Source organism: Artemia franciscana, chromosome 16 (genome assembly GCF_032884065.1).
Source record: "Artemia franciscana chromosome 16, ASM3288406v1, whole genome shotgun sequence".
Classification (NCBI taxonomy): Eukaryota; Metazoa; Arthropoda; class Branchiopoda; order Anostraca; family Artemiidae; genus Artemia; species Artemia franciscana.
The window spans coordinates 26,779,539-26,804,262 of record NC_088878.1 but is presented as its reverse complement, the minus strand read 5'-3'; the positions used below and the strand labels follow the sequence as shown (position 1 = coordinate 26,804,262).

Genomic DNA, 24,724 nt, shown 5'->3' with positions numbered 1-24,724 from the left:
ACTCTTCTTTTCTTTTATAACCTCTTTTTAAAACCTCTTTTTTAGTTATGTTTCAACTATTCTAATTTTTTAGGGAATCCGCCAGGTGGTGCAGTAAAATTGACTCTTCTTTTCTTTTATAACCTCTTTTTAAAACCTCTTTTTTTAGTTATGTTTCAACTATTCTAATTTTTTAGGGAATCCGCCAGGTGGTGCAGTAAAATTGACTCTTCTTTTCTTTTATAACCTCTTTTTAAAACCTCTTTTTTTAGTTATGTTTCAACTATTCTAATTTTTTAGGGAATCCGCCAGGTGGTGCAGTAAAATTGACTCTTCTTTTCTTTTATAACCTCTTTTTAAAACCTCTTTTTTTAGTTATGTTTCAACTATTCTAATTTTTTAGGGAATCCGCCAGGTGGTGCAGTAAAATTGACTCTTCTTTTCTTTTATAACCTCTTTTTAAAACCTCTTTTTTTAAACCTCAAACTAGGTAGCAAATGATTATTTTACACATAAGTTTTATAAGATTTCGAATTATTTAAGAATTGTAGTTGTAATTACAATTCCATTTTAATTGTAAGTTAAATTATTTTCCATTATAAAATTTTAGTTTTTATTTATAATATTATAATATAGAATTTAAACTAAATTAAATTGTTTTAATTTTGTAAAATGTAAAATAGTAATCTCATCCATACTGTTTATATTTGAAGTGTTCTAATCTTCTAGTGAACCCGCCGGACGTTGCAGTAAAAGTGGCTGTCCTTTTATTCCTTTTTTGTCACCGGTTAAAACGACTTTTGAAAGCGTCGCTCTAAGGAGTAACAGATCCAAATTGATAAGAAAATATATAGCAATCTATCCCTATTCCTAAAGTTAAATATCGATTAGCTTCTCTTATTTCTGCTGAAAATTAACTTGTTAAAACGCATCATGTCGTGCCCCAAAAAAGGGTAAATGTTAAGTATTAGAGTAAACACAAAAATTAAGAAAATAATAATAGTAACTCAAGAAAATGAAAAACAGGAAATTGACGAGGGAGAAAAAAGAAATAAAAGGGAACCAAAATAAACTACTAATATGTCATTAGTGTAAAGAGAAATATACGATTCGTGCAGAGAGAGAGAGAGAGAGAGAGAGAGAGAGAGAGAGAGAGAGAGAGAGAGAGAGAGAGAGAGAGAGAGAGAGAGAGAGAGAGAGAGAGAGAGAGAGAGAGAGAGAGAGAGAGACAGAGAGAGAGAGAGAGAGAGAGAGAGAGAGAGGGGGGGGGAATAGATACCTTGCTGGGAATGGAATTCCAGACACGCATACCCGACGAATTTGACATCTCCGGCTAGTGAGGGAAGAGCTATATAGTATTTTCAATTTTCCAAACTAACTTCATTGAATTTTTTGTATATTTAATCATGTTTTCTGTTAATACTCCTAAGAGAGTCTTCTCTCTCTCTGAGAAGAGAAAAAATTATACATTTCTGTAAAGAAATGGTACAACGTCCTCTGAAAAGGTAAAACGTCAAGGTATAGAGTAAAAACAAAATTAAGGAAGCGTAATAATCATTCATGAAGATGAAGACAGGAGAAGGATTAGTTAGAATATAGAAGGAAAAAAGAAAAGAAACGTTAAATGGAGCAAAGAAAAACCACTATTAATGTATGAAGCAGAAAAAAGCGGATAATTGACTAGAAACCTCTCCAAGGTGTCTTCAGTGCTCTGAAAAAAAAAGAGAACAAAATCTGACCTTGAAGTAAACTTCACGAGAAATATCAAGGAAAGGTGTATTTTCGCTTCTCGTGAAGTTTATTCTTCAGAAGGTTAGATTTCGTTTTCGTTTTTATTTTTTTTAGTAATGAAAACGACTTGGCGGAGGTGCTTGTCGAAATATCTACTTATTTTCAATTCATATTGTTCCACTGGCTGACAACTACCCTCGTTTTTGCGGATTTTTATTTTGTTTTGCGGACTTTTTATATCAGTTCTTTGGATTTATATTTACTTCCTGTTTTTGCTTCGTACGTCATGTATAGGCAGTATGGTCTTTGAATGCATTTCCTACTATTAACATTTTATTAAGTTAGAAATAAATGCGTAATTGATACAGAAAAAAAGATGCGTTTCATACACGTATCGTCCGATGGACTTGACATTTGTTGCCAGCAAGGGTATGGAGTTTTAATTTTTAAAGCCCAGCTCAATTGAATTTTGTATGTGTTATAATGTTTTCTCTTAAAAATATCCCTAAGAGTGTCTTTGCACAGTTTCTTGGCTATCCCTCCATCCTCTACTCACATGTGTTTTTTGGCTATCCTTCTCTTAAAAATAACCCTAAGAGTGTCTGCACAGTTTCTTGGCTATCCCTCCATCCTCTATTCACATGTGTTTCTTGGCTATCCTTCTCTTAAAAATAACCCTAAGAGTGCCTTTGCACAGTTTCTTGGCTATCCCTCCCTCCCCTCTATCCTCTATTCACATGTGTTTGTTGGCTATCCCTCCCTCCCTTCTATCCTCTATTCACCTGTGTTTCTTGGCTATCCTTCCCCCCTCTATCCTCTATTCACATGTGTTTCATGGCTATCTCTCCCTCCCCTCTATCCTCTATTCACCTGTGTTTCTTGGCTATCCCTCCCCCTCTATCCTCTATTCACCTGTGTTTCTTGGCTATCCCTCCCTACCCTCTATCCTCTATTCACCTGTGTTTCTTGGCTATCCTTCTCTTAAAAATAACCCTAAGAATGTCTTTGCACAGTTTCTTCGCTATCCCTCTATCCTCTATTCACATGTGTTTCTTGGCTATCCTTCTCTTAAAAATAACCCTAAGAGCGTCTTTGAACAGTTTCTTGGCTATCCCTCCCTCCCCTCTATCCTCTATTCACCTGTGTTTCTCGGCTATCCTTCTCTTAAAAATAACCCTAAGAGTGTCTTTGCACAGTTTCTTGGCTATCCCTCCATCCTCTATTCACATGTGTTTCTTGGCTATCCTTCTCTTAAAAATAACCCTGTGTGTCTTTGCACAGTTTCTTGGCTATCCCTCCCTCCCCTCTATCCTCTATTCACCTGTGTTTCTTGGCTATCCTTCTCTTAAAAATAACCCTAAGAGTGTCTTTGCACAGTTTCTTGGCTATCCCTCCCTCCCCTCTATCCTCTATTCACCTGTGTTTCTTGGCTATCCTTCTCTTAAAAATAATCCTAAGAGTGTCTTTGCACAGTTTCTTGGCTATCACTCCATCCTCTATTCACATATGTTTCTTGGCTATCCTTCTCTTAAAAATAATCCTAAGAGTGTCTTTGCACAGTTTCTTGGCTATCCCTCCCTCCCCTCTATGCTCTATTCACCTGTGTTTCTTGGCTATCCTTCTCTTAAAAATAACCCTAAGAGTGTCTTTGCACAGTTTCTTGGCTATCCCTCCCTCCTCTCTATCCTCTATTCACCTGTGTTTCTTGGCTATCCTTCTCTTAAAAATAATCCTAAGAGTGTCTTTGCACAGTTTCTTGGCTATCCCTTCCTCCCCTCTATCCTCTATTCACCCGTGTTTCTTGGCTATCCCTCCCTCCCCTCTATCCTCTATTCACCTGTGTTTCTTGGCTATCCCTCCCCCCTCTATCCTCTATTCACCTGTGTTTCTGTGTATTCACCTATTGTATATGTTATAATGTTTTCTCTTAAAAATAACCCTAAGAGTGTCTTTGCACAGTTTCTTGGCTGTCCCTCCCTCCCCTCTATCCTCTATTCACCTATGTTTCTTGGCTATCCCTCCCTCCCCTGTATCCTCTATTCACTTGTGTTTCTTTTTTCGGATTATAATACCTTAGTTCTTTTAAGTATCACAGGTACGACTTGTCACCCATAGAAGAACAAGTATATGAGCCAGTAGTGCCTGCCTCCAATGGAGCAATTAATAGTCCTCTTTTAGAAAAAGTAGAGGCTGTGGAAGAATATCAACAAGAAGGCGTTGACGAATCAGAATGGGATGATTCAATTCCGCAAACTGCAGTGACGGCCATTGCCTTATATGACTACCAAGCAGGTAAATTTTATACCCTTATGATAGTTTTGACAAAGAGAGTAAATTTTAAACTAAGTAAATTTTATATAAGGAAATTCATTGGAGTGGCTTGCTAATTTTGGAATTCAGTGGCAGAGTTGGATACAGAATTAATGTCTGGGGGGTATCGCCGAAACTTTGGCTCCCCACTGTTATTTTTTACCCTCATCCCTGTAATTAGTGCAATTTTATCAAGTAGTGGAGGAATATCAAAAATAGGGCGTTCATGAACTAGAATAGGATGGTTCAATTCCACAAACTGCAGTGATGGCCATTGCCTTATATGACTACCAAGTTGGTAAATTTTATATCCTAATGAAGATTCTTACAAAGAGAGTAAATTTGAATAGGCGGAAATAGAATTAATGTCTGGGGAGTATCAACGAAACCTTAGCTCCCCCGCTAGTATTTTTCACGCCCCTACCCCTTTAATTAGTATAACTTTTGATTTTCTAGTGGGAAGGGGGGGTGTACACAAAAAATAAAGCTATAGGTGTGCCCCTGTTCCGAGATGTCAAATGTGGAAGCAGCAACTTGCTAATTCTGGTATACTTTGAACACCAGTAAATCAATGAGATGCCATGGAAGTATCCCCCTTTTTGTAACATGTAGCAGCCATCAATTCTTTAGAAAGAGTACAAGCAGTGGAAGAATATCAACAAGAAGGCGTAGATGAATTAGAATAAATTATTCAATTCTGCAAACTGCAGTTATGGCCAATGCCTTATATGACTACTACTACTACTAACACCTCTTCGCACTACCAAGCCGCCTGAAGCTAACACAGCTGTGCACGCTCCTCCTCCATCCAAATCTATTCAAAATCTTCCTCTTTTAGCTCTCTGCGGAAGCTCCTATTTCCCTTAAATCTTTTATTATGACATTCTCCCACTCCAACTGCTGACTGGCTGCTTTCCGTTTAGCCCTACATGGTTGGCAAAAAAGGACAATCTTCGGCAATTTGTCATCCTTCATCTGCAGAACAGGCCCTAGCCATCTCAATCTTTCTCTCGTTGCAACCCTAGAAAGTTGGATGGAACCATACTTTTTGTAGAGCCTACTGTTTGAAATATGGTCAGTCAGCCGGGTACCCAGAACAATCCGTAGCTAATTTCTCTGGAAAACATCTAGCAAATCTTCATCCGCTTTTCGGTGCGCCCATGCTTCAGAGCCATTTTTGACCACTGTTATCACTGTAGCTTCCAATATTCGAATCTTGGTTTGTAGAATTATCTTCCTATTCGTCCAAACTCTTTTCAACGGTGAAAAAATATCTTGAGCCTTGGCTATTCTACTTGTAACATCTTTATTGCTTTCACCGTCTTTATAAATAATACTGCCAAGGTAAGTGAAGCTATCCACCTGATCAATATTTTCGTTACCCTGTAGTACCTTTTCATCTTCACTTATTCCTTGCCTTAGTGGCTTAGTCTTCTTAACATTAATTTTCAAATCTATTCTAGCACCCTGAACTTGCAAAATCTCTAAAATCTTATTCATTTTTCTCACGCTTTCATCTAGAATGCTTAAATCATCAGCATAATTTAAGTACAGGAAAGTTTTTCCTGCGCATTTAATTCCGTGTTCTCCCATTGCCTTTCCTGTGCTCCTGAATTGGGTGCTCGTTACCCAACGTCACCTTTTCATCTTCACTTATTCCTAGCCTTAGTGACTTAGTCTTCTTAACATTAATTTTCAAGCCTATTCTAGCACCCTTAACTTGCAAAACCTCTAAAAATTCATTCATTTTGCTCACACTTTCATCTAATATGCTTAAATCATCAGCATAATCTAAGTCCAGGAGCGTTTTCCCTCCCCATTTAATTCCATGGTCTCCCATTGCCTTTCCTGTGCTCCTGAAGACAAAGTCCATCAAAATGATCCATATAAAGCGGGATAGTACACAATCTTGGTTTAATACGAAACCAACTGCTTACCTCATTTCCTACCTTAACCGCAGCAATATTATTCTCGTACATGGCACTAATCACTTTAATGTATTTATCTGGTATACCATACAAGGATAAGGCCTTTGCTAAAGATCTTCTATCGACAGAATCGATCGCTTGCTGATAATCCATAAAACTGAGGACCAAAGGGGTTTGATAACTCGGGAACTTCTCAATTATTGACCTAGGAGTGAAAATTTGGTCGACACATCCTCTAACCTTTCTAAAACCGCACTGTTTTTCTCTGATCACTTTGTCTACTGCATCTCTCAGTCTAGAAAGTACCATATTGCTAAGTAATTTGCTACCTAAAGAGACCAGGCTAATGCCTCGACAATTACCACACTCACTCTCATCACCTTTCTTATACAACGGTTTGATGGGGGATTTTTCTAAAATCGCTAAGTATTTCCCAATTTTCAAAATCATATTCATAATCTTGAGTAACTATTTTTAACTTCTGAGCCACCATATTTAAGAAACTCATTTACCGAACTATCAGCACCTGGTGTCTTACTATTTTTAATCCTTTCAGTACTGTCGGTAATTTTTCCTCACAGGCGAAGGCAAATAGAAGCTAAGCGCTGAAACCGAAAGTTTTCTTAAGAAAGCTCAATGTATCAGCTTGCTAGTCTCAGGATTCAGTTGCAGGGGTGGATACATAATTAATCTGTTTTGTGTATCAACGAAACTTCTGTTCACCCATTGGTTTTTTACCCTCACCCCTGTAATTAGTGTAACTTTTGATCTTTTTCCGCGGGGTGGGGGACATGTCCCATAAATCACCTCTGGGCTCCACCCCTGTTCAGATATATCTAAAGCTGGGATAGCAATCCACTAAATCCGTTATGCTTTGAACACCTATAAACTAATGAGAGGATATGATAGGCTCCCCCTATTTATATTTCCTTACCCACCTAACAGTTTGAGGACTCATTTGAGTACTTGTGTAAAAAAGAATACCCGTGTGAGTATTTGAGGACTCATTTGAGACCTTTGTTTAAAAAAGAATAACTGCGTAAGAATTTGAGGGCTCCTTACCCACGTAAGAATATAGGGACCCATTTGAGTATATGGGTAAGAAAGAATTCCCGCGTAAACAGGAATATTCAGTTTTTTTTTTATGTAAGACTTCACCGATTCGACATAGGCTTTTTCCAGCTCCGATCTGAGACAAAAGTGAACTGAAGATGTCCTCATGCGAAAACACGACTTTGCCAGGCTACTTGAGATCTACCCGCCGAAATTTGAATTTCAAGTAACACGAAAGAGTTCTTCATTGTTTGAATTTCAATTTCACACCTTAGTTTGATGAAAGCCATGTGTAGTCAATTGCTGAAACTTCCCCTTCTTTCAAAGACACTTTTTTTTTAACATTTATAACAGCAATTCTGGCATGGCCACAGTTTTTCATGGAAGTCCTGAGTCCAATCTATATCAGTCCACAGTCCTCGTAGTTTTCCTGTTGTTTGCAGCATTCTAAGGCAAACAATTTTAGCTCAGATCCCCCTTTGTATAGGCTGTTTTCAGTTTTCCCAAAACCTTAGCTTTCTAGCTCAATAAAGCATTTCAATTATTAAACTCGAAAGTGAATTAAGGGTAAAGTTTCTGAAGTGCAGACAAGCTTTACAAGGAGGTTGCCGCTCTCTGGATAACCTAGCTGGGGTAGATTCTGATGTTACAATTTTATTATCATGCTACCTAGTTGCAGTGTCAGCTGCAATCTAACGAACCACGTCCCATAGTAACCAAAAATTAAAAACTCCTTAAAAAAACTGGCTAGTGAGAAGAAATTATCACGTTTAGCTTATTCAAGAATGGAACTATTATCTTGAATGGTCCTTATAATTTTTTTTGAAAATCATTTTTGGAATATCAAAAAAATGGCCTGAAACTCCTCAAAAAAAGCGTTAATTCGAAAAGAAAATAGACCAATATAATCGCCATTGTCGAAAACATCAACTTTCAGCTCTTGACCAAAAACCGCATCTTCATATGGAAGATGATTTAATACAAAAATGTTTTGGTGGGCATTTGTTGTAATGTAGTTCTGAAAACCAATGTTATAGTTTCTTGTGGTCTTTAAGGGCACTGCAACCCCATTTTCCTGTTTTGACCACTTTTGGTAAGAGCTTGCAAAGGGCAGCTTAAAGATGTAAGTAGGCTCAAAGGTAAATCAATAGGCTCACAGTTAGGGTACATTCAAAGAATTTACAGAATATTTGGATGAATTGTCGAGCAGACAAGATGATGAGAGTCGAAGCGTTATGCATAGACAAGTATATGTTGGAGTTTCTGCTGAGGGAAGCATGGTTTGCTTAGTAATAACCAAACTTGTAGTATTAAAGTAATTTACCTGCCCCGCCCCAGAGAAAGGGAAAGGCTATCAATATTTACAAAATAATATCTAAATAGCTTGTGCCTTTAGATAAAACAATCCATGGGCAGCGGTAACTTGCATGTAAATATACGAATTATACAAAGAACGTCATCTATGAAGTTCACTTAAGACGAGGACTTTATCTTGGTACGGCGTCATATACCCAGAAGATGAATAAAATGGTTGCCTAATTTGACCGAGCTTTATGATGAAATGGTAAAACAAAACCTCATGAAAAGCCTGATGTGTTTGTGTGGGATCATTAACGCTTTTTGGCAACTAAGGTCGTCGCGTCAGCTTTGCAATGTGTTGCTACAGCTGAGGTCCAACTCTGATAAGGTCCATATGAGGTCCAACTATGTGGTAACTAAGGTACTCACGTCAGCTTGGCAGTGTGTTACTCCAACTGAGGTCCAACTCTGGGTTCATTATTACCAAGCTGAGATATATCTCACTTTGCTACCACAGAATCATGAAAATCTTGATAGAAGCTGCATTGATAATCATGGTTGCTCCAGCAGCTGAACCTAGTAAAGGACGAACCACGGCCTTTTTGGCAACTAAGGTCCTCGCGTCAGCTTTGCAGTGTGTTGCTCAGCTAAGGTCAAACTCTTGGTTCCTTATTACCAAGCTGAGATATATCTCACTGTGCGACCACAGAATCATGAAAATCTTGATAGAAGCTGCATTGACAACCATGGTTGCTCCAGCAGGTGAACCTAGTAAAGGACGAACCATGGCCTTTTTGGCAACTAAGGTCCTCGCGTCAGCTTTGCAGTGTGTTGCTACAGCTAAGGTCCAACTCTTGGTTCCTTATTACCAAGCTGAGATATATCTCACTGTGCGACCACAGAATCATGAAAATCTTGATAGAAGCTGCATTGATAACCATGGTTGCTCCAGCAGGTGAACCTAGTAAAGGACGAACCACGGCCTTTTTGGCAACTAAGGTCCTCACGTCAGCTTTACAGTGTGTTGCTACAGCTGACGTCTGACTCTGGGTTTCTTATTACCAAGCTGAGATGTATCTCACTGTGCTACCAGAGAATCGTGAAAAGCTTGATAGAAGCCGCATTGATAAACATGGTTGCTCCAGCAGATGAACCTAGTAAAGGACGAACCACGGCCTTTTTGGTAACTACGGTCCTCACGTCAGCTTTGCAGTGTGTTGCTACAGCTGAGGTTCAACTCTGGGTCCATTATTACCAAGCTGAGATATATCTCACTGTGCTACCACAGAATCTATAAAATCTTGATAGAAGCCGCATTGATAACCATGGTTGCTCCAGCAGGTGAACCTAGTAAAGGATGAACCATGGCCTTTTTGGCAACTAAGGTCTTAACGTCAGCTTTGCAGTGTGTTGCTACAGCTGAGATCCAACTCTGGGTTCCTTATTACCAAGCTGAGATATATCTCACTGTACCACCACAGAATCATGAAAAGCTTGATAGAAGCTGCATTGATAACCATGGTTGCTCCAGCAGGTGAACCTAGTAAAGGACGAACCACGGCCTTTTTGGCAACTAAGGTCCTAACGTCAACTTTGCAGTGTGTTGCTACAGCTGAGATCCAACTCTGGGTTCCTTATTACCAAGCTGAGATATATCTCGCTGTGCTACCACAGAATCATGAAAAGCTTGATAGAAGCTGTATTGATAACCATGGTTGCTCCAGCAGGTGAACCTAGTAAAGGACGAACCACGGCCTTTTTGGTAACTAAGGTCCTCACGTCAGCTTTGCAGTGTGTTGCTACAGCTGAGGTTCAACTCTGGGTTCATTATTACCAAGTTGAGATACATCTCACTGTGCTACCACAGAATCTTGAAAATCTTGATAGAAGCCGCATTGATAACCATGGTTGCTCCAGCAGGTGAACCTAGTAAAGGACGAACCACGGCCTTTTTGGCATCTAAGGTCCTCACGTCAGGCTTACAGTGTGTTGCTACAGCTGACGTCTGACTCTGGGTTTCTTATTACCAAGCTGAGATGTATCTCACTGTGCTACCAGAGAATCGTGAAAAGCTTTATAGAAGCCGCATTGATAACCATGGTTGCTCCAGCAGGTGAACCTAGTAAAGGACGAACCACGGCCTTTTTGGTAACCACGGTCCTCACGTCAGCTTTGCAGTGTGTTGCTACAGCTGAGGTTCAACTCTGGGCTCATTATTACCAAGCTGAGATATATCTCACTGTGCTACCACAGAATCTTGAAAATCTTGATAGAAGCCGCATTGATAACCATGGTTGCTCCAGCAGGTGAACCTAGTAAAGGAGGAACCATGGCCTTTTTGGCAACTAAGGTCTTAACGTCAGCTTTGCAGTGTGTTGCTACAGCTGAGGTCCAACTTTTTGGTCCTTATTACCAAGCTGAGATATATCTCACTGTGCTACCACAGAATCATGAAAAGCTTGATAGAAGCCGCAATGATAACCATGGTTGCTCCAGCAGGTGAACCTAGTAAAGGACGAACCACGGCCTTTTGGGCAACTAAGGTCCTAACGTCAACTTTGCAGTGTGTTGCTACAGCTGAGATCCATTTCTGGGTTCCTTATTACCAAGCTGAGATATATCTCACTGTGCTACCACAGAATCATGAAAAGCTTGATAGAAGCTGCATTGATAACCATGGTTGCTCCAGCAGGTGAACCTAGTAAAGGACGAACCACGGCCTTTTTGGCAACTAAGGTCCTCACGTTTGCTTTGCAGTGTGTTGCTACAGCTGACGTCCAACTCTGAGTTCTTTATTACCAAGCTGAGATATATGTCTGGGCTACCACAGAATAATGATAAGCTTGATAGAAGCCGCATTGATAACCATGGTTGCTCCAGCAGGTGAACCTAACAAAGGACGAACTACGGCCTTTTTGGCAACTAAGGTCCTCGCGTCGGCTTTTCAGTATGTTGCTACAGCTGAGGTCCAACTCTGGGTTCCTTATTACCAAGCTGAGATATATCTCACTATGCTACCACAGAATCATGAAAATCTTGATAGAAGCCGCATTGATAACCATGGTTGCTCCTGCAGGTGAACGTATTAAAGAACGAACCACTGCCTTTTTGCCAACTAAGGTCCTCACGTCAACTTTACAGTGTGTTGCTACAGCTGATGTCCGACTCTGGGTTCCTTATTACCAAGCTGAGATATATCTCACTGTGCTACCATAGAATCATGAAAAGCTTGATAGAAGCCGTACTGATAACCATAATTGCTTCAGCAGGTGAACCTAGTAAAGGACGAACCACGGCCTTTTTGACAACTAAGGTCCTCGCGTTTACTTTGCAGTGCGTTGCTATAGCTTACGTCTAACTCTGGGTTCCTTATTACCAAGCTGAGATATATCACACTATGCTACCACAGAATTATGAAAAGCTTGGTAGAAGTCGCATTGATAACCATGGTTGCTCCAGGAGGTGAACTTAGTAAAGGACGAACCACGGACTTTTTGGCAACTAAGGTCCTCACGTCAGCTTTGCAGTGTGTTGCTACAGCTGAGGTCCAACTCTGGGTTTCTTATTACCAAGCTGAGATATATTTCACTGTTCTTCCACAGAATAATGGAAAGCTTGATAGAAGCCGCATTGATAACCATGGTTGCTGCAGCAGGTGAACCTAGTAAAGGACGAACCACGGCCTTTTTGGCAACTAAGGTCTTAACGTCAGCTTTACAGTGTGTTGCTACAGCTGACGTCTGACTCTGGTTTTCTTATTACCAAGCTGAGATGTATCTCACTGTGCTACCAGAGAATTGTGAAAAGCTTGATAGAAGCCGCATTTATAACCATCGGTGCTCCTGCAGGTGAACCTAGTAAAGGACGAACCACGGCCTTTTTGGCAACTAGGGTCCTCACGTCAGCTTTACAGTGTGTTGCTACAGCTGACGTCTGACTCTGGGTTTCTTATTACCAAGGTGAGATGTATCTCACTGTGCTACCAGAGAATCGTGAAAAGCTAGATAGAAGCCGCATTGATAACCATGGTTGCTCCAGCAGGTGACCCTAGTAAAGGACGAACCACGGCCTTTTTGGTAACTACGGTCCTCACGTCAGCTTTGCAGTGTGTTGCTACAGCTGAGGTTCAACTCTGGGCTGATTATTACCAAGCTGAGATATATCTCACTGTGCTACCACAGAATCTTGAAAATCTTGATAGAAGCCGCATTGATAACCATGGTTGCTCCAGCAGGTGAACCTAGCAAAGGACGAACCACGGCCTTTTTGAAAACTAAGGTCTTAACGTCAGCTTTGCAGTGTGTTGCTACAGCTGAGATATAACTCTGGGTTCCTTATTACCAAGCTGAGATATATCTCACTGTGCTACCATAGAATCATGAAAAGCTTGATAGAAGCTGCATTGATAACCATGGTTGCTCCAGCAGGTGAACCTAGTAAAGGACGAACCACGGCCTTTTTGGCAACTAAGGTCCTCACGTTTGCTTTGCAGTGTGTTACTACAGCTGACGTCCAACTCTGAGTTCTTTATTACCAAGCTGAGATATATGTCTGTGCTACCACAGAATAATGATAAGCTTGATAGAAGCCGCATTGATAACCATGGTTGCTCCAGCAGGTGAACCTAACAAAGGACGAACCACGGCCTTTTTGGCAACGAAGTTCCTCGCGTCGGCTTTTCAGTATGTTGCTACAGCTGAGGTCCAACTCTGGGTTCCTTATTACCAAGCTGAGATATATCTCACTGTGCTACCACAGAATCATGAAAATCTTGATAGAAGCCGCATTGATAACCATGGTTGCTCCTGCAAGTGAACGTATTAAAGAACGAGCCACTGCCTTTTTTGCAACTAAGGTCCTCACGTCAGCTTTACAGTGTGTTGCTACAGCTGATGTCCGACTCTGGGTTCCTTATTACCAAGCTGAGATATATCTCACTGTGCTACCACAGAATCATGAAAAGCTTAATAGAAGCCGTACTGATAACCATAATTGCTTCAGCAGGTGAACCTAGTAAAGGACCAACCACGGCCTTTTTGACAACTAAGGTCCTCGTGTTTACTTTGTAGTGCGTTGCACGGACTTTTTGGCAACTAAGATCCTCACGTCAGCTTTGCAGTGTGTTGCTACAGCTGAGGTCCAACTCTGGGTTTCTTATTAGCAAGCTGAGATATATCTCACTGTGCTTCCACAGAATAATGGAAAGCTTGATAGAAGCCGCATTGATAACCATGGTTGCTGCAGCAGGTGATCCTAGTAAAGGACGAACTACGGCCTTTTTGGCATTTAAGATCCTCGCGTCAGCTTTGCAGTCTGTTGCTACAGCTGATGTCCAACTCCGGGTTCCTCAATACCAAGCTGAGATAAATCTCACTCTGCCACCACCAAATCATGAAAAGCTTGATAGAAGCCGCATTTATAATAATGGTTGCCCCAGCAGGTGAACCTAGTCAAGGACGAACTACGGCCTATTGTAACGAAAAAAAAATGTCCAAAAAATGGCTAGTGAGAAAAATTTACATTTTTAGCTAATACCGATATAGTTTCAAGGGTCTCGATTAGTTATTATTATTTGAGAATTAACGAGTGAAAATTTATTTACGGGATATTTTAAAAACAAATGTGTGTTATGAATGCTTGTTTCGTCATGGTTGCAATGAAAGCCGCCACTTACTTAGGAAAGAACCTAGGCCTAAGGGTAGAAAAATTGCTATTTGGAGTAGGTCCAGGAATGATGTCTTTTATTACACTTAGTCTTAATAGTCTTAAAATTTGTTTGTGGGATATTTGAAAAACAGCCTGGAATCCGTTGAAAATAATGTCGGATCGAAACGAAAAGTACGTTATTGGGATTACCATTTCCAAAAACCACCTACATATAACTTACAGCCCCCCCCCCCAGATTGAGCAACAGAAAGAAATAAATTTTTTTCCATGGGTAGCTCGTCTTTTTTTCTTTTCTTTTTTTTTATTCTTCAAAACTGAACGCTCGGTATTATCAAACAACAGAGTCTTGACTACAAAATAGTAAAAACATGAAATATTTTTAAATATTTATATTTTTAAAAAATATGAAATGTTTTTGAAAATATGAAATATTTTCAAGTATTTGAAATATTATATTTTCTTTTTATTTATATTTCATTTTATTTCATTATATTATATTTCATTCTATTTCATTTTATTATGTTATAATAAATAATCTACCTTGCATACTTTGAAGGTTTGCAGATGGTGTGTATGGAGTAAATTGCTCACGCTGTATCCAGTACTAAAGCATTAAATGATGTTCTATACTTGCACTGGGTGTAAAATCTCGAGGAATTTCAGATTTCATTTTAATGTATCTCAAATTATGAAGTATTGTGAAATAGTAAAAGTATGAATTGTAACACCGTAGCAGATAAGGCACGGCTGTAAAATTGGGGGACCCTGGTTCAATCCCGCCTGTTGCAAAGAAATTCTTATAGAAAAAAAAACATGAAATTTATTTCATTTTCAACCCTACAGAATGATGTTAGTATGCAGTTTTTTCATGATTTTGTTTCTTCATTGGTAGTTTTAGTATACCAAAAAACGAAACTCATCTGCCGTCTAAATAATACCCGTCTACTAAACCCGTCTAAATAAACAGAGCGGACGAAGCACTTAAAGAAATGGAAGAAAAAACACAAATTATAGACAGAAAACTAGTAAAAGAGCGAAAATAATGAATGTCAATCAGAGTTTGTATCTACTCCCTCCAGGGGGGAAGTAGGCTGGGGGGTGTGATGCTATCTTTCTTTTGCTGCGATAAATTTCTTTTTTAATATTTTTGATAAAGAAGCATATCCTGCTTCATATCCTGCAACGAAAGGTTCTCTCGATTATTGGTCTCTTCAATTACTTCCTGCTTTCGAAAGTTGCATTGACTTTTTCCAAATGAAAAGGGGTTGATTGATGGCTCTTGGCAAAGCCTGTCCAGCGTTTCACGTCTATTCTCAGTTACATATTTTCTAAGGTCGTCTCTCTCTTCCTCCGTAGGAAAAACAGGTTTAGTTGTTCTGGGATAAACACTTTGTTCCCAAGTTCTTACTTTTTTTATGCTCTGAATGTATTTTTTTGCATCTTTGTTTATAGACATCGTTGCTAGATTCCTATCATCACATTCATCATCCATTTTGTTAATTATGTCAAGCAGAAGCTTTGCGGATGGAAGGTTTAGCTCTTTTGGTATAGATCCGGTTGAGCAGTCTGCTAGATAACGATAAATAGCAGCATAATCTACACCATTACTTTCTTCTGGTGAGGCATGGCCTTCAAATTCAGCGATGAAGCTAAGGGCCTGTGGCAAAGCCATTGCTTTTAATGCTTCATAGCCAGAGAAGAAGGGTTTTTCCAACCAGTACTCGAGAATTAGCATCTCTAACTTTTTGTCATATCGACTTTGGGACTTGTATCTGTGACGAGATGCAGCTGTGATATGGGCTAAAAAATTTCTGATGTCTTGTTCACTCTTATGTGGCATCAAGTTCTCCGAAATAACTTTGTTAGAACCATGCTCTTTCAGGAGCTTTAAGAAAGTTTGCATGTCTTCGTTGCTCCATTCAAATCTACTCGGCTCTTTTGGAAGCTCCTTTTCAGTTGAGCTTTTCACGTCATTCTCAAGTTTTCTTTTCCGTGAAGAAATGTTTTTCTTTTCTTTAATAATGTGATAACGCTTGGTTTTTCGCTTTACTGGTTTATTGCGCTTTTCGTTTTGATCTTTACTCCCTGATAATGAGGTAGAACTCATACTTGAAACACAGTAGCCACTGGACGTATTCAGTCCCCCAAATTGAAAAGGAAGATCACTTTTCCTACTTTCCGTGCTTGTATAAGATGCATAGGAAGTAAGTTGCTCGGCGGGCTCATACAGAAACATGTCGTTACTTGAGATGGATTGTTCTTCATTGAAGTTAGTACCAGTTGAAGTCGCATTTAAAACACAGTGGACGCTAGACCTGTTTGGCCCAGGTTGAGGAGATCCACCTTGCATGCTATGAGGGCTTGCATAAAGTGTGTACGGAGTAAATTGCTCCTCATACTCTGCCCAGTACGGAACCATCGAATCATCTTGTATGCTTGCAATGGGTGCAAAATTTTGAGGAATAATGTTCCCTTGCATTGTTGAGGTGAATGGTTCCTCGTGCAAATTTAATCCAGGTTGAATATCTTGTATGCCTGGAGGAGCTGGTGCATTATAAGTACATGGCTCAACTGAACATCTTGTTCCATATGGAGGAGGCATTATACTGTCTTGGACGCTATGAGTGGCTGTGAAAGTGGGATATAAAATGTGATCTGTAAATGTTTGGCCATATTGAGGAATCATAATACTTGGCGCATTTTGAACTGGTATAGGGGACATGTGCGCTGGAATCCTGCCGGTGTTGTCAATCTCCCCATATAAAGGAGTGGCATTATTTTCCATGCTTCCAGCATTATTCTCTTTGCTCAAGTGCTCAGAACTTGATGTGTTTTCTCGACCCGCTCCCAGCCTAGTAGGCTCATATTTCTCTGGATAATAATATTCATTAGAAAAAACATCCATAGTACGAAAGATATATTGTCTACATGTACTTCAACATTATATTGTAAATTCTAGTTACATATAGCGTGGAATAAAATGAGTCCTATTTTATTTGTTTAGATAATTTTCGCAGGCTGGCTTATACACGTCTTACTTCATTAAATACTGGAATTTTTTGCTATTTATGTTTTCTGTGTATTAGTCTCTTTTAAAGAAAAAAGCTCAATCTACATATATAGACGGCATCAGAAGCGTATATGTATATGTTTAGATACACGTATGTAGTATTATGATGTATGCACTAGCTACGAAACTTGTTCTCCTCATTTGACCTTGCAGTCAATTTTCTTCGTATCGGTAAGACATAAAAAAATTCATGTCTTAAAATTTTCAATAGAAGAGAGAAGTTTATATATTTGACCTGGAATAATTTCTGTCTTGTGAATAAGCAACTAAACTTTTGAAGCTAGAAAAATAAAAAAAAAACTTTGAAAACCTGATTGTTTTCGCAAATTAGTCCCATCATATGTCGATCACTTCCTATTTGCTTTTTTTGTTTCCTTTCTTTCTACTTTTTCTACTTTTTGAATTCTTTGAAAAAAATTTCTTTCTTTCTACTTTTTCGTTTTTCTACTTATCACTTTTTCACTTTTTCACTTTTCAAATTCTTTGTACTTACTACTTTTTGAATTCTTTTTCTTTCTACTCTATGTACAAAAAAACTGAACAACATGTGTTTCTTATGGAGATAAATCTATTACTGAATATAAATAAAATTTCACAATCTTTCGTCATAATATTTATATATGATTCATCACAGCATCATATTTTTTTCAGCGGCAGATGATGAAATATCGTTTGATCCGGATGATGTCATAACTAATGTTGATATGGTATGTACAGTTCTCTTTTTCTTATCCCTGGTATTCTCCTCTTCAGTTAATACAATCAACTTTCATTATTGGTGGGGGGGGGGTGCGCAGAACCTAGCTGAAATACTTTAAAATCTCAGTCGATATAAACTATGTCAAGAAATTCAAAATTGGAATTTGTGAGTGCTTGGCTTTGTAAAACGAGCAGGTATATCAGGCATGTACACGGTGAGTTATCTGGGGGGGGGCAAATTGAAAATAAAAGGATATATTTGAAACCACAGGTAAGGACGTATCCAGATTTTTCTTGGCGGGGGGGGGTGGCATAAAAAATCTTCGTAAAGCGCATCGAAAATTTGTTAGATGCATTTTGTTACTTTTTTACTGATCCGACAAAAGAGTTTAAAGATTCAATCCCCCCCCGCCCCCGGATACGGCCTTGCATGTTGGGAAATTTGTTAACACACTTCTTCTTCCCCCTATGCACGTGTCAGCTACATATCCTTTGCTTTTTGAGTACCGTAGCGGTCAAAACTGAAAATAGCCAAATTTGTTTGTATAACCGTAGAATCTGGAATAAGATTTATAATGTGTAGAGGAATTTAAATTTTTGATACTTATTCAAAAATGGTACTGTAAATCTGTTATATGGTCTAGTCCAAAAAGTCAGGAATAGAGACTTTCGAGGAATACGTTTCTTGAAGATAAATGGCAAGAATCCTTTTAGATTGTTAAAGAATTTGTGAACTATATTAAGCTTCCGATAAAATATAATAAAAATTTCTAGGAATGGAAACATTTTCGAAATTTGGGTTGTAGCAGTAGCTTTGAGCATTGTAGCTTTGACCTAATAAGAGACGATCAAGTCCAATACTAAGATATATAATAACCCATAACTCCTGAAAGTAGAGTCAGATCGAAACAAGAAGTACGCTATTAGAACCGTCTTGTCCAAAACCCCTATATGGAAACTTACCATCCCTTGGCTTGAACAACAAGGGAAATATATTGGCTTGAAAATCAAGAAAAGTGGCTGAAACCAAAACACTCTTCATCGATGGCATCTTTTTATCCGTTTTTTTTTTAATCTCTCTTCAGCTAGCTGGGCACTGGAAAATCATAGAGAGCTGTTTAATGGCTTATTTTGAAGAATATTGCTATATCTAGTGCCTTTTGTAATTAAGAATAAAGCAGTTTTTATAGAATCAATTTTTACAAAAAAACGGCATATTCGTCTACAAGCTTGATGAATGTCGTTATAATCGTATAGGTTATAACCATATATGATTACAAGTGATTACATATATATGATTACATACATAATTACATAAGGGATCATCCTGAGCCATTGCTGGCAAATAAGGCGTCGAATTGACGTTTTAGTTGCTTGGTTCTGTGCATATTAAATTTATAAAAACAGTTGGGTATGAAACCTTGGATTTTAACTTTCCAGGAACAGTTGGATATGAAACTAGGGAGTTTAGAATTTGACCATATAGACACTGGTTGGAATGGCTCTAGTAAAATAGCTTTCTAAGTTGCAGAAAATAGTTTAGGGAAGAAATTTAGAAATACAACTAGGAATATTAGCGATAAAGGTAGGAAGGAGATGAGACTTGTAAAAGAAGTATCTGGGTGAGAGGTCTTATAACAATAAGAAAACGTGGAAATATGGAAAGTAGAAAAAGTAAGAGTGTTGGACATTAAAGCTAAGTAAGTACAGCATTAATCAGTGAATTAAGAAGATGTGGAATGATGGTTATGATAAAGTCGTCAAGGGTCTGGAAGAAGCTGTCAGGCAGCTTAATAATAAGATCGTATTGATTTCATTTGTATGTTAGGAAATTGAGAGGAAGTAGTCTGCCTGAACTTGTCCCAGTTAATGAAAGGAACAGGGTCTTAGTTAGTGATAAAAAAGAGCTAAAGAGAAATGGGCAGGACATCTAAAAATATATTAATCCATGACAAAATTGGTGGGAATGACAAGATTAAAAACGCTGATAGTAAAGAAAACCTGATAAAAATTAAATGTCTTATTTGTACTTTTTGGGAGTACATATTTGATCCGACCTCTCTGAGAAAATAGGCTCAATTTCTGTCATAGAATGTCTAACAAAGAGATCTCAATCAAATTTTGTAAGAAGTAATAAGCATACTAGTGGGGCCTTTGGTGTCTACAAACATTTCAATCCCTGGCGGGGGGGTCCCTAAATTTATTTCATGGCGGGTAATTGACTTAAAAGATCGCTGGGTCTCAACCAACTCTGTTGGGAGTAAAAGCTAGTGTCCTAGTTTTGTCCTTTGAAGACCCAGACCCAATGCAGTTTTTCTGGGGAGATAGGGGAGGGATCCATATACATTTTTCATACCGATATCTACAGGAAGGAGTTCTTAGATTCAACCAAACCTGGTAGGAAATAACAGTAAATGCCTTAGTTGTGATTTTTGGGCGCTGTATACATCATTGCTTTTGTTTTGGCTTTGGGTTCCATAAATGCTTGTCATCGCATTTTTTCGGGGGCGAGCTGTGGACGAAACTGGTAAAAAGGCTTATGGATTACGCCCTAAAATTTGCTCAGATCCAAATAGCGTCGATTTCGCTTTTGTTCGAACTTGCAAAATCTAAAGTTCCCTTCAACCCTTCAATATTATGGCGGAAGGTGCGTCACCCATCTTGAATAGATACAAACGTGGTTGAGAGTTTTTTTCGTGGTGGCAGTGGAGTGGTGACTCTGATTTTTGCATCTTATCTCACCTTTAGTTCCCAAATTTTATTTGACATCTCTTATTTTCTTATGAAGACAGGCTGGCAGGAGATTTTCTTTTCTTTTTTGTTCGATGGCATAATCTTTTAAGTGAAAGGTTGTTAAGGAAATTTTTCTGGTTTAATGCTATTAAATTTATTATTTCAAAATTACTTTTGCAGATTGATGAAGGATGGTGGCGTGGAGAATGTAATGGAAGATATGGCCTTTTCCCAGCAAATTATGTTCAAGTCCAGCAATAAACTTATGCAATCGTCCATTTTGTCTTGTGATTTATTGGAGGGTGTTGTCAATTTTTCTGGGTTTTTTTTTCGGAGCTTGTAACTTATGTTATTGTGGATGTACTGCCCTTCTTAGCAACAAAGATATGTTTCAAGAAATCCCAAATTTAGGCAATTGCTATTGTATATGACGCAATTTATTTCAAGTCATTTAAGGCAATTTAATTCTGTGAAGACTTCACAATCAATTTATTGTAATATTTAATTTTTCTACCAAAACTAGGCTCTGACTTGGGTTAAATATCGCTTCGGCACATAGGTTTTCGCATAGGTTGTAAAATTATTTTCTCTACCTGGGAATATAATGAAATAAACAAAAGCCTTTCGTTAATCCACGCTTAAATGTTGATTGTTGGTAATATTTATAAGATAAGTTTTAAAGGAGTGTTCCTTTTTTTATAGAAGTTATGATGTATAGAAACGTCATCGTTTTGAAACGTCAAACGTTTGATGTCAGACCTTTAAAATGTCAAACGTTTTAAAGGGTTCTTCCTTTTTTCTCTAGAAGTGATTACGTATAAATTCAAGATCAACTCATTATGATATATATTTTCTTTGCCAAAACTAGGTTCTGACTAAGATCAAATATCGCTTCAGAAAAATCGCTTCACGCTGGTGAATGTTCGATTTTGTTTTGTTTCAAAGCACGAATATAAAGTGGTTTCTCTGCCTGACAAAATAATGAAATAAATAAAAGCCTCATGCTTCTGCACGCGTAAATTTGAACTGTTAGTTATATTTACCAGGTAAGTATTCCAAGGAGTCTTCCTTTTTTCTAGAATTATTACAAAAATATCCAATTGAAATCGCGTCTTATCAGAGGGCAAATTCAGGATGAATTTAGGATTACCTATTGTAAAATATAATTTCTCTGTCGAAGCTAGGTTCTGACCGCGGTCGACCTTCAAACTCTGGTCTACGTCATCTGGTGAAAAAAAAGGCCTAATGTTGAGATTTGATTTTTCCCTCTTCTCGATCCGAGTTGGAAAATCCGCCTTGCAAAATATTGAAATATATAGAAATTTCTTGTAAATGAGCGGTACATATGTACCATTAGTCTATTAAACAGGTATTAAAATGAATTTTACTATTTTCTTTAGATTTATAAAGACGCCTAATTGCTATCGCATCCGATGAGACATACCAACCTTTATTAGTATAACGACGTTGCTTGGTCGTAATTGTTTAAAGATTTACCATCTTCTTTCAGAACTTTGTATGAGTAAACTGTCGATAAATTCCTCAAAATTCTGAAAATGAAACATCTAAGCAGTAATTCATCATGATTATTTTATTTCCTGGGGAAATTTTATAGGAGAATAAATCTACAGTAAATGTATAATAATGAATAATATTTATTAATAAATAAATTAATAAATAAATTTAATAAATAATTCTACTATAAATGACATCCTTACTTATCGATTATTTGAAATAAAATTGAGGAACATAATAAATTATCTAATTTTGACTAAAGCACCGTCTTATATTCAGTGTCAATTGTAGATAGTCTAGAAAAGAGGGGGGGGGGTGTATTTTTCAAAATATAGCTGGAGCAAATTTGTCATTTTTCACACTTTTCCTTGATGAAAATACCCAAACAAAGCTTACCCAAAAGAGGCATTTTTCGACATTTAGGGGGGGATACATGTTCCTTCCCCACTGCCCCCTTCTAATTAATGTTACTGGTTCTATCAATAAAACTTTTTTCGCTTGCTGGTCAATGGTCTGCGGTTCGCAGATACCGGTCTCCTAACTTTCTGGCCTCTGCCGGGGCCAGAAAGGCAATGCTGGGGCCGGGCCGTCCATTACGCCGGTTAGTGAAATGCATCCTTCCAATGTAATGTTTGAAATTTGTTATCCAGTGATTGTGAGACTAGAGATAAAAATATTAATCAATCTTTATATGGTAAATCTGTTCTAAATGTACTGGTAAAGCTATTATAAAAGGGATTTTAAAAAAAATTGTTGTCTACTTTTTTATTTATTTCTTGTTTTTTTACAAAGTTTATACATTACTTATTTATGATAATCTTTGTTAGCAATAATTTAATTCGGCAAATTTGTCACATGTCCAATTTTGTCACGAAACTCCCTCAATCCTTTTTCTGCTGTATTTCCTTCGAAAATGTCGCCGAAGTTGTGCTATACGAAACTAGTTATACGAACCACAGAAAAACAGAGGGACTACTTATAAAAAAATTCTCCTACCCAAAAGCTTTCTGTTCATTTTATTGGTATACAATTCCACATAGGAAACAAATCAGTTGTTTAAAACGTGACATCATTTATCTCTCGAGAAATTGTCTTTTCTCAAGGGTTAATTATTTGGTCTTTTTGGCTTAACATTTTACGCAGGAACCAAACGGGTTTTAAAAAGGCGGAATTATTGGCTTACCTCGTATAAGCTTTAATCTGATTGGCTTACGAAAATACGTTATAGACGGAAACCAATGAAATTAATGTGCACTTTTTTAACACAGAATCATGATAGAGTGATCTGTCTTGTTTTTTTTAATTTAAATTGATTAATTTGACCAGGTACTGGGCTTTTTTCACTTCAAATGTCGAACCCCTGAAGGTTAATGTCTTATTCTGTTTTATCTGCCTTATGTCAATTGGCCCTAGAAGAGCTCAGCACCACCTACAGATCAGTTCACATGATTCCTACTGGTTTCTCTATTACAGTGTTGCCAGCAAGTTTGTGTATATATGCCATTTGGGTACTTTTTGTGCAACCTAATGTGTGGTGGCACCATAGAGATAGAAAACAAATATAGGCCTGATCTGCCCAGCTTCCGCTGTCTAATTTTGTCGTTAACTCAAAGTTGAGTTAACTTTTAGAATAGACTTATAGAAGAATTAAATAAATAAACTGTTGGCAATGTTGAAAAGTGGCAAAACTAAAATGATAAAATTAAGAAGTTTGTCAGTCTTGCTAATCGTCGTGTATTTGTACTATATGAATATAAAATACTAACTTAACATTAAACTTTTAATCCATTTCTACGTTTTTATTAGTTCTTCTGCACAGAAATGTAAGTAATTACATTAATTGTCTCTTTAAGCGGGTCCCAAACGAAACTTGCGACTGCAGTAACTGTTATGTTTTGAAAGAGGGTTGAATGGCGAATGTTTATCTCTCAGCTACCGAATTAATCGAACTTTTGGCGAATTTGCCAATGTTGAGCTCTTATAAGAGCTATGTTAAGGTAAAAAATAAATTAAGAGTTTTTTTTGCCTGCTTTTGGGCATTTTGAACAAAAAATTGTGGCAAGCATGATTGCTACCTTTTGGATGTGTCCCCCCTCTGAAATTATTTTATTTACTTTTGCATTATTTTAGCCTATATTATATGTACTTGTAAGTGCTTGTGCAATGGGGTATTTCCTTTTTTGTGTTTTATTACAATTTTCCATGTTATAATAAATAACTTATAAACATATGTGTATATCAGTGTTATGTTTAGCTTACCGAACAGACTGTGCAAAAATTTTAAGCTTTTTGTTTTGCACTCTTTTATTCTATTGTTTTTTGTTCTTTTTTATTCGATTACGCTGAATTCAAAGGGCAATCAGAATTTTTGCGGAATGATTTTTTAAAATTGGGTGACCTTACATATTTCGAGAAAAAGAACAATTAAATTTCTGAGAAAGCCTTATAACTTAATCTTTCAAACTAAATCCAAAAATCTAATCCAGATTTTTTAAGCAGTAATGGTTTGGCCTTTTCATTCTTTTTCTTGGAATACAGAAAATCCTTGGCGGAGAAAAATTTGAAACTCTTGAAAAGCAGAACTTGAAAAGCAGTTGGTAGAAAAAATGAAAGCGAACAAAAGTTATTACATACATGAGGTTGGTTTTCGCTCTTCACGTTATTGTTTTTTAAGTATTTTTTAAAAAAGTATTTTTTCAAATTTTTCTAATTAAACGGCCCTTGTGTTTCAAGAGTCTTT

At 37.7% G+C, this 24,724-nt stretch overlaps 1 protein-coding gene across 2 annotated transcripts in view; it reads left to right on the top strand.

Moving 5' to 3' along the window:
* LOC136037295 (src substrate protein p85-like) overlaps positions 1-24,212 on the top strand; it is an 80,002-nt gene extending 55,790 nt beyond the window's left edge. For both annotated transcript variants that reach the window (XM_065719938.1, XM_065719937.1), the window contains exons 11-13: positions 3,798-4,002; positions 17,689-17,744; positions 20,650-24,212. In XM_065719938.1, the coding sequence (XP_065576010.1) occupies positions 3,798-4,002; positions 17,689-17,744; positions 20,650-20,730 (342 nt within the window). In that variant the 3' untranslated portion in view covers positions 20,731-24,212. The remainder of the gene's footprint in view (positions 1-3,797; positions 4,003-17,688; positions 17,745-20,649) is intronic.
* The last annotated feature ends 512 nt before the right edge of the window (positions 24,213-24,724 follow it).